This window comes from Sus scrofa, chromosome 8, assembly GCF_054392235.1.
Source record: "Sus scrofa isolate SSC_HxYL_T2T_F1_AM1 chromosome 8, Sscrofa_HxYL_maternal_Yorkshire_Landrace_v2.0, whole genome shotgun sequence".
In the NCBI taxonomy this organism is placed as follows: domain Eukaryota; kingdom Metazoa; phylum Chordata; class Mammalia; order Artiodactyla; family Suidae; genus Sus; species Sus scrofa.
In genome coordinates this window covers 76,437,284-76,448,066 of record NC_139390.1, presented here as the reverse complement: position 1 = coordinate 76,448,066, position 10,783 = coordinate 76,437,284, and the positions used below count along the sequence as shown (strand labels likewise).

The 10,783-nt window shown below is 41.1% G+C and overlaps 2 protein-coding genes across 2 annotated transcripts; both read right to left on the bottom strand.

The window, feature by feature from the left end:
- Positions 1-300: 300 nt before the first annotated feature.
- On the bottom strand, positions 301-1,574 carry LOC100520680 (platelet factor 4). The gene is given in 3 exon segments (NM_001444310.1): positions 301-779; positions 928-1,093; positions 1,378-1,574. Coding segments are annotated over 3 exon segments (369 nt in total). The 5' UTR covers positions 1,478-1,574; the 3' UTR covers positions 301-676.
- Positions 1,575-6,707: 5,133 nt separating this feature from the next.
- Positions 6,708-7,730, bottom strand: PPBP (pro-platelet basic protein). Its single transcript, NM_213862.2, is given in 3 exon segments — positions 6,708-6,944; positions 7,074-7,209; positions 7,492-7,730. Coding segments are annotated over 3 exon segments (360 nt in total). The 5' UTR covers positions 7,613-7,730; the 3' UTR covers positions 6,708-6,841.
- Positions 7,731-10,783: the final 3,053 nt, after the last annotated feature.

Genomic DNA, 10,783 nt, shown 5'->3' with positions numbered 1-10,783 from the left:
AAAAAAGCAGCCCAGAGGGTGTTCCCTGTTGTGGATCAATGGTGAGGAAACTGACTAGTATCCATGAGGACACAGGTTCAATTCCTGGTCCCACCCAGTGTGTTAAGGATATACTGTTGCCATGAACTGTGGTGTAGTTTCCAGTTGCAGCTCAGACCCTTTGTTGCTGTGGCTGTGGGGTAGGCCGGCACCTACAGCTCCAATTTGACCCCTAGCCTGGGAACTTCCATATGCCTCCGGTGTGGCCCTAAAAAGAAAAAAAAAAAAAAAAAAAAAAAAAAAAAAGGCAGCATAGAAAGCTTAAGTGTGATGAATATTTATTGGCAAAGCTAATCATAACATTAATATGTAAATAAGTAGTTATTAGGAAATGCAATCATGCAATATGTATCAGCAAAAGTATAACAAAGTAAAACCAGTCTTTGTTAAACCAAAATTTTTTTCAAAATTATTTTTGCTTAAAATTCTGGAGATGTTTCCTTCTATGAAACTGTAATGCGTCACCTTCATTTCTTTGCTCTATTAAGAAATATTGGCTATACCACGACTTGATTTCTTTTATTTATGTAGATAAAAAAGGATAATAAAAACATCAGATTTATTCAAGGTTAGATTGAAACTTCTAAAAAAAAGAAAGAAAGAAAAAAGAAACACATTGTATAGAAAAAGTACTGATTTAGGCAGTTAGCAGTTGACTCTTCAAAAGTTTCTTGATTATTTTCTTGTACAGGAGGTTCTGTGGATCCAGGCAAATTTTATGCCCTTTCTTCAGCGTGGCTCTGCCAGGGAAAGAAGAGACGCGCCTTTCAGTCCTTGGATTTTAAAGTGGGATGAGGCGGAGGCCAGGGGTAGGAGGTGGAGGATGTAGGCAGGTAGGGGAAGGGGAGAGGAGATGATGGGGTGGAAGCTTCGTGTACAACGACTTACATCAGCTGCGGGCTGGGGCAGTGGGGTCCGGCTCCGATCACCTCCAGGCTGGAGATATGCTTGGGGCTGACTCCGGAGATGGTCTTTACACACACGCAGCGCAGGTTCGCGTCTCCACCTTCAGGGTCTGCCGGGGGTGGGACGCGGGTGCCAGGGAGGGACCACTCTGAATAGCAAACGATACCTTAGCGCTCTTCTCGATGCATTTGACCTTCATTTCCTCATTCAGACAAACCCTCACTCACAAGGAGTATTATTGACCAGGTGATAAAGCGCACGGGGCAGCGCTTGGCACAGAGCCCGCACACTTAGCAAATGCTCCTTGCTAGCAAACCGTAGCTGGGCTCCCTCCCAGGCGGCTGCAGAGGCCGCCCCGGCCCTGCAGATTTCTGGAACTTCCCCTCACCCCGCCCCGCCCCAGACCTCTCCCCTCCCTGCTTTGGCTCTCACCTTGCGCCAGGGCGATGCCTGGCAGGAGCATCAGCCCTAGGACCAGCAGCCTGGGGCTAAGCCAGGGACGGGAGGCGCGGGTGTTCCCTGCCAGGCTCATGTCGCTGGGATGCGGGCAGAAGCCAGGAGCCAAGAGGCAGTTGGGGATGGCGCTCCGCAGATCAGTGACTCTGGACACTCTCCAAGCCCATTTTATCCCCACGGTCCATCCATGTCGTCGGAAGCCTGGGATGGAGGATGGGGAACTGTGGTGCGGAAGCTGAGACACTTGTGCAAAGAGTTGGGCTCTGGACAGACAAGATTAGAGGGGGGGGAAAAAAAGCCCCAGATCAGCAAGCCCTCTTGCTGGGAGCTGGTAGCAGGATCCAATCCCCACCTGGAATTCATACACAGGCACATTTGTGCAGTTAGAAACAGTTCTTGATCCTTATAAAACGTATGTGTACTTTGTTATGTGCAATAATAAATAGAGGTCTCTGTAATCACCATGTTGCAATTTGCCCTGCATGAAAGTTTGTTTCCTTCCCAACAGCCTAAGAACTGATCCTGCACTTCTGCCTTTCTTTGTTGATTACCATGGAGTTGAGTTTGCTTGCCGGGCGTTTCCAGATGTGCAGTCTGTCATTGTTTTCTGCTACCAAAAGTTGAATTTGGTCTCTAGGTGATGGCTTGATTCCCAATTTCACCTGGATGTAGAAAGCTTCTTTAGTATCTTGCAAGGGATCCATCTATCTCTACCAACCACCATCCAATATACTCTAGGAAGCAAGCTCTATTATCCTCGACTATCCCCTCATTCTGAGAAAAATTGTATGAGTGATGCCTTCTCTCTGTAAAAGTTTGCTGTCTGGAAGTGTCTCCATTCTGCTCAGCCAAGGAGAGAGGTCAAGGAGAGTGTTCAGTCCCTTGCTGCCCCTGGGCCAGTACCAGTGATAGAATGAGATGGACTGCACTGTTGGCTGGGGCAGCAATTCTCTCAGGAGGACACAGAGCATCTGGGAGTTGAGTTCTGAAAAGACATAGAAGAGAGGTTGGAGCGTATGCAATAGAATCCTGGACCAGAAATGTCAACAGATCGATTTGGGCCATTTCCCTTCCGCCCCAAAAAATAGCTTTGACTCTTGTTAGGGGCCAAGTCCACTCAATTTGGGATCTCAGAGCTGAAGGCTCAGTGTCACACTGATGAACAGTGGTGAAGGGCTTCAGGAGCTCACTGCACAACCTAGTTGACCTCTTAATGCTCAGCCAGACCAGACTGCTGCAGGGATGTGCCACTTAAGTCCTGCTCCTAGAATGTTCTTTCTCTTAACTCTCCTACCACCTGCCCTTTTAGCCAGCTAAATCTGATTCATATTTCTGGTGTCTGCTTAAGTATCACGTTCCCAGAGGCACCTTCCCAGACAGCTGCCTGCAGCCTTGGAACATCTTTTGCTTTTCGTGTTTCCCACAGATCATACAAACACACACATGTTGTGTGTGTGTGTGTGTGTGTGTGTGTGTGTGTGTGTGTGTGTGTGTATGTGTGTGTGTGTTAAACTTATTTAAAATAGTTTCTCAGGAGTTCTTTTGTGACCCAGTAGGTTAAGGATCTGGCATTGTCACTGGAGTGGCCTGGGTTGCTGCTGTGGCGTGGGGTTGATCCTTCATCTGGGAACTTTCACATGCCGAGGATGCAGCCAACAAAAAAGGGTTTTCGCTTCCTAAATGGGAACTCCATGAGGCGAAAGATAGTACTATCATTCTATCACTTTTCTAGCATCCTGGTAGGAACTCATTATAAAATACTACATTAGTGAAAATGATAAATGTTGACATAACCAGGTGGCAGAGGTTCTGACCTGTTCACGTGTCTGTTTTTTGTGCAGCTATAGCATACCACTACACCTCATGTGTCACATGCAGTTGTGATTATTTGACAGCCTGTCTGCCTCTCCCACAAGGCAGTCATTTCTTCAAGGGCAATTCCCCATGACTTATAGAGCTTTGAATATCCAGCACCCACCCAATGGCTGGTACAATGTGTGGTAAGTCATACATGTTTATGGAATGGAAACTGGAGATCCCAAATTGGATTGAGTGCAGAAGGAAGGGATAGGAGGGGTGGTTTGGCGTATGGAGGGGCAAGATACTGGATCTGTACAACTTTATCCCAGACTTTAGTATTTGCCATGTAAAGGAATACAGGGATTAGCAAGTGACGGCTACATCATTCTTTCTCTGTATCTGAATAGAATAATTCAATATGTGCACGGAAAGTTAGAGACATTGGCCTCTTAGGAAGTATTAGCATAGTGTAAAAACTGTGTCATGTCTCAGGAGCTGGCCTTGTTGAATTTCAGTAGGAAACCACTAGAGAAATGAATGAGACACAGAGCTACTTTGAATTATTGGAGAAAATGTGATGCCATGAATGCACTCATCATTTACTGCTTTATTTATAACATGTTCATTCACAAATACTGGTAACTATTACTCAGTAAATGTATTTATTTTGCAGACAAAGCATTTAAAACTTTAAACCTATAATGATGAGGAGATAAAAGGAAACAATAATGCAAAATTGTGAGCTAAATGCTTAATACATGAGTGGTCCCTAAAGTCCATGAACAGTTTGGGTAGGTGAACTGATATTTTCTATATCCATCATACAGTATGCTATTTATGTATCAAGTCCTATTTTCTGTGTCAATAACATTATATGATTTATAATGTAATCCATTAATTTAGACCACAGAAGAATCTAGTGGTGTAGTGGTTAAGAGCATGGTTTCGGGAAGTTCCCATTGTGTCCCAGTGGGTTAAGGATCTGGCTTCATCACGGCAGTAGTTCAGGTTACTACTGTGGCCTGGGTTTGATCCCTGGTCCAGGAACTTCCACATGCTGCAGGTGCAGCCAAAAAAAAAAGCATGGTTTCAAATCCCAACTCTGTCACCTAATCTCTTTGAACTTTGGACCTTTGGGGAAGCTGATAGTTATAACAATAAATGGAATAAATGGTGACTAACATTTACTTATGGATTATTATGTGACATGCATTATTTTCAGAATTTTTAATTTATTAACTGTTAATTTTCACATCAACTCTTTGAGATAAGCAATATTATTATGCCATTTTAGAGACGAAGAAACTTAGGCACCGACAGGATATGTAACCTGCCCAAAGTTACACAGCTAGTAAGTGGTAGACTAAGTTATCCAGTTACTCTCTCTTTAAAAGATGTACTCTGAACCAGGTCATAGCTATCTTGTAAGAATTGCTTAATTCTTTACAATTATTTAATTGTAATTCATGTGGAACAATTACTTTGGCATGTTAATATTTTTATCAATATAATTAATAATAAATTTAGCTATTACTATCACGCATTAAAAATGGCACAGATCAGCTAGTGATTTTGGTGGCCATATTGTTAAATACCGAAGTTTCTAAAAAAAAGATAATTAAGGCTTTTCCACCAATGATTCTGTTAAAAGTAGTAATATGACAACAAAGCAATAATACACTTTGATTTCATGTTAAGAGCTCTGTAAGAATAGCATGGGTGTAAATTTAAGGGATTAACACATGAATGAAAGTCCTGTTGTTCATAAAATAATAATTAGTAGTCTAATAAAGTTTAAGTTCTCTCTTATACATATTTGCAAGACCAATTCTAATACTAAAATCGAAACCATGTAGATATTACATAAATGCAAATATGTAAAAGCATGTCAAGGGAAAATATCCAACACCTAGTAGAATTTGTTATGACTCTTATTATTGAAAATACTATCACATATTATTGAAAATACATCATATATAATATTATATATCAACATATATTTTTTGTTCTTCTGGTATTAAATACATAATACATTCACTTTATTTATTTTTTTGTTTTGTTTTGTCTTTTTGCCATTTCTTGGGCCGCTGCCACGGCATATGGAGGTTCCCAGGCTAGGGTCAAATCTGAGCTGTAGCCGCCGGCCTACAGGGGATCTGAGCCACGTCTGCAACCTACACCACAGCTCAGGGCAACGCCGGATCCTTAACCCAATGAGCAAGGCCAGGGATCGAACCCACAACCTCTTGGTTCCTAGTCGGATTCTTTACATTCACTTTAAAGTAAATGACCTTTGCTTTAAATCCACATTCTACCGCTTTATTATTTTTACTATTTGAAGGCTAAAATAAATATTAGAAAAATCCTTAAATGTTTCAATCTTTCAATGTTTTGAAACAAGACATCCTAGGAACTAAGACAGTAAAAAAGCCTATTAAGTCTGTATATTAACAAACATTTATGGGACAAGTGCTCTGTGCTGGACACTGTGGTTCCTAATATTATTGGGAATTATGGAATCATTGTGGGCATAACTTATCTAACAGCAGAGTGGAGCAAGATAACACAAATGTATTTGGAAAAAAATTTTTTTGTACATGTATATTTAATGTTTATTAAGTATGAAAATATCAATACCTCATTGAATTTTCAGAATTAAACTTGACAAGTCTAACAGAGAGAATGTGCTTATAAAACCAACATTGACAAGGGCAGTATCCATAATTTTTCTATTTGTACAGTAAATGGATGTACTGTAAATTCCACAAGTTCAGGAAAAATTTCCTATTTCAATTTCTGCACCAAAATTAGTAAAATACTCTACAGAGGATGACTACCATTAATTTAACTTATCCTTGTGACTTTTTTTCTTCCATTTTGATTTAAAAGCAAATTAATAATATTCTAAGTAAAATGTTTATTATCAAGTGGTTGCTCTTCTTCTTAGTTATTAGAAGTTTTTCTAAATAAATTTTATTGGAATATAGTTGACTCAGAAAGTTGTGTAAGTTTCAGGTGTAGAGCAGAGTAAATCAGTTATACATGTACATATATCTGCTATTTTTAAGATTCTTTTCCCATATATCTTATTACACAGTATTAAGTAATTTACCATATGCTATACAGTAGGTCATTGTTACCTATCTATTTTGTATATATTAGTGTGTATATGTCAATCTCACCCCCCTAATTTATTTCTCTCACCCTGCGTTTCCCCTTTGGTAACCATAAATTTGGTTTCAATCTTTGTTTCTATTTGTAAGTTCTTTTGTATTATTTTTTATTAGATTCCACATATTAGTAATGTGACTTGATATTGGTCTTTCTCTGTCTGTCTTACTTGGAGGGAAATTTTTAAAGAAAGAAATGCAAAGCACAATACCACATTTAGCCAAGGGTTAGGGAGTAAACCATATATTACATATTGTAAGTAGCCTTGCTTACTTTCATCTTCTCTCTGTCCTCTATTAACCACCCATTTCAGAATAAAATGTGACTCTTTGAGACAGAATGGAAAACATATCCAGCGTTTAATACAGGATGACTAGGTATCCTGGATAAATAAGAACTCTAGACAGCCAAGACTTCAAATTCCTAACCTTCCTGGGAGTTAAAACACTTTGGCAGAAAGGGAGAAGGATTAAGCAGCTGACCCACCATCTTCCATTATTTTTTGGACTATTTTCTTGACTCTGGGTGCTTCTGGATCCAGGCAGATTTTCTTGTCATTCTTCAGCGTGGCTCTGCAAGAGAGAATAGAATTATCTGTGAGCAACCTGGCCCCCAGCAGAAGGAATCCTGTGGCGTCGGGGCAGCGGGATAGAGGTGGAAAACTTCCTCAGTGAGGCAATACTGCAGAAACAAAGACTTACATCACTTCGACTTTGGCGCAGTGAGCTCCTGCCCTGATCACCTCCAAACTTTGGATGTTACTGGGATGAATGCCAGAGACGGTATTCAAGCAGAGGCAGCGAAGTTCAACGTGCGCCATTCTTCCCTCAATTTTAGCTAGGGTACAAGAGATCATTCTATTAGATGATTCTCAGGGCTCCCATCTGTTGATAGGTACCTCTCTCCAAAGGCCATCATGAATGTGATCTGGAAAGCACCCTAGCAGAATTCCTGGCACATATAAGGTGCCCACTGAATGCAGCTCCTATTCATGTAATGGCCTTCTCCAGTCGGGGGTGCACCAGGAAGACCCTCCCCCCACACCTAGCTGCAGCAGAAGCAGCCTCAGCTGCAGGGAAGCTGAGACTCCACCTGCAGCCTTCCCCAAGCTTCTCTTACCTGCTCCCATGGTGGCGGGAACCAGCGTGGTCAGGAGCAGTGACAATGGCAGCAATACCTGGAGGACAGGAAATGGGCTGGAAGTAGTACAGGAGGAGATGGTGCCAAGTCTGAGGCTCATGGTGGAAAGACTGAGCCAGAGTTGTTCTCAGAGCCAGCGAGGAAGGTAAGTAAATTGCTGCCTGGATGTCTGCAGCCAAGTGGCTTTTCACGGTCTCCTGATATCTCTTGTACACACTCCCTCGAGGCCAGTAAGGAGAAAAAGGATAGGGATGGGGGAAGTGAGGGTGTGTGGTAATTTAATATGTGTAAGAGTGGTCACGTTGTGCCCAACCCAGATAAATGCCAGGCAAGTCCAATTCCTGCTAAGTTTCATTTTAAGCATCACAGCACACTTCCACTCTTCCTTTCTCAATACCCATCTCCTTTACACATATTTAACACTCCACTTAGGCAAGAACTCGACTGAAATATTACATATATTTTCTTTGTATAATTATGTAATATGCCCTGCCTTTCCTATAATGCAATGTATAGGCCTAATAGATGCTTTCTGTGTATCTGAAGTGTAAGTATAGGGCCCTTGGAAAAGAGAGTTATCATCCCTTTCCAGTGGCCAAGGGAAAGCAGATGTTCCTATCCTGGAAATTATTATTACTCTTTTTTTTTGCTCCTTAAGGCCACAGCTGGGGCATATGGAGGTTCCCAGGCTAGGGGTTGAATCAGAGCTGCAGCTGCTGGCCTATGCCACAGCAATGCTGGATCTGAGCTGCATCAGTGACCTACACCACAGCTCACGGCAATGCTGAATCCTTAACCCACTGAGTGAGGCTAGGGATCGAACCCGCAACCTCATAGTTTCTAGTCAGATTTGTTTCTGCTGCGCCACAATGGGAACTCCCCCATCCTTGTTATTGACAAGTGTTAGGATTCATTTGGGGTACGTGGAAAAACATTGGAGTCAATTACCATCAAAACCTCACTTTGCATATTCATTTATGGGCTTCTGTCTTCCAAATGCATTATCTTTGTAATTTTATCCAGAAACTAGAAGCAAATTCATCCTCGTTTGTGTTATAAAATAAATTGTGTGTTTCTACCATCTGGGTATGCCCTGGAGAAAACCATCCAGCATCTTTATTTTTCCTTTTATTACTAACGTGGTAGCAGAATGTATACTTTGTAAATGATTCATAACCTGCAGATGTATATATGGGATAAAGCAAGTTCCTCCTCCTCATTACTCCACATTCCTCCTCCCAGATGGTAACCACTGGTAACAATGTGGCATTAGTTTCCTATACAAGCTGCATTTATACATGCACATATATGCCTACATAGAGCCACACGCATAATACATAGAGATACACATATATAGAAAGAGACAGACACAGACTTTTTTTTTTTCCTTAATGAATGCACCCACAGTATATGGAAATTCCCAAGCCAGGGATCGAATCTGAGCCGCAGCTGCCACTTACATATACCATTGCTCCAGGCCAGGGATCGAACCCACACTGCCAAAGAAACCACACAGGTTTATAACCTGCTGCACCACAGCAGGAATTCCAGACATAGACCTTTTTTTATGTAAGTGAGATTATTATATAGCTTTTGGTCCTTCAAATAGAGGTCTTTTAGGAAAGAAATAACAGCACTTGCAGCAATATGAACGGACCTAGAAATTATCATGCTAAGTGAAGTCAGTCAGACCATGAGCCACCAACAGCAAATGCTATCACTTACATGCAGAATCTTAAAAAGGGACACAATGAACTTCTTTGCAGAACAGATACTGACTCACAGACTTTGAAAAAGTTAGGGTTTCCAAATGAGACAGGGTGGGGGGATGCACTGAGGGTTTGGGATGGAAATGATATAAAATTTGGTTGTGATGATTGATATACACCTATAAATGTAATAAAATTTATCGAGTAATTAAAAAAAATGTCTTTAGCATCCTTTCATGCTACCCCAATGTCATTCCCCCCCATTCTTTTTAAGGTCTGCATAACATTCTATAGCATGGGCACTGTTGTCCAACCTTTGTGTCACTGGTGATCTTGAGGGTGTTTTTGCACTTAGACAAAGTTCTAATACGATTTTATTCCTCAAGTCTCAGATCCTTATTAAAGGTCTTGCTCTCCCACCCCATGAGACACAGACAAAGCTGCAGAGAGATACAGAGGTGGACCTACATGTCACATGCTGGCTTGTATATGCTATTGTCTGGACCTTTGCCCCATCTATGAGTCTTGCTTCTTCAACAGGACTGTATACTACTGAAGGCAGAGGCATGTTCAAGATTTCTTTGAACACCTCGTGAATTCTATAGCGTGTAGGAAAAAGCATCATACTGCAGGTCTTAGCAAAACCATGTTAATGAATAAATCAATAAATATGCATCACTAGAGGACATTTTCTCTTTCCTTTCTAATTAGCTGCGGTTCTCAAACCAGACTCCACATGGCCCAAAGTACATGTGGTATAAAAGGGTTTTTTTTTGTTTGTTTTTTTATTTTTTTGTTTTTTTGTTTGTTTGTTTTGTTTTTGTATTTTTAGGGCCACACCCACAGCATATGGAGGTTCCCAGGTTAGGGGTCAAATTGGAGCTGTAGCTGCCAGCCTATGCCACAGCCACAGCAATGCAGGATCCGAACTGCATCTGTGACCTACACCACAGCTCACAGCAACGCCAGATCCTTAACTCACTGAGCGATGCCAGGGATTGAAGCGGCATCCTCATAGATACTAGTCAGATTCATTCCTGCTGAGCCATGACGGGAACTCCTAAAAGATGGTTTAAAACATGAAGGCTGGGCTGAAAGGATGAGGCCCTAATCACAGGGTGTGTTCGTCTTACAACTACGTACAAGTCTTACGTAATATTCAAACTTCCCATTTTCTTTTTTGCTTATTTATGTATACCTTTAAAATTCTAGAAGAAACTCTTAAAATATTACATGTACAAGATTACTTTTTTAGCAAAGAATGACTGCAGTAAATACAGTAAATGATTCTTCCAAACTTTTTTCCCTCAATGTTAAACCCACTTTTCCTGTTGTTTAGCAGTTACTGACTCTGCCTCCTTAAGTTCTTAGGTCCTGTTTTATAATGGCTTTCTTACTTTTCTCCATGCCATTTATTTCCTTTTTATAACTACAGTTAGCAGTAGAACATATTAAATTCAAATGATTTTCCACCTCTCCCAGTCTAAAAATTCCTGTCTTAGCAGGTAAGCTTAAGAAGACTCTTAAGCTGAAAATGAGTATCTTTCTAAGAGCTGATTGTG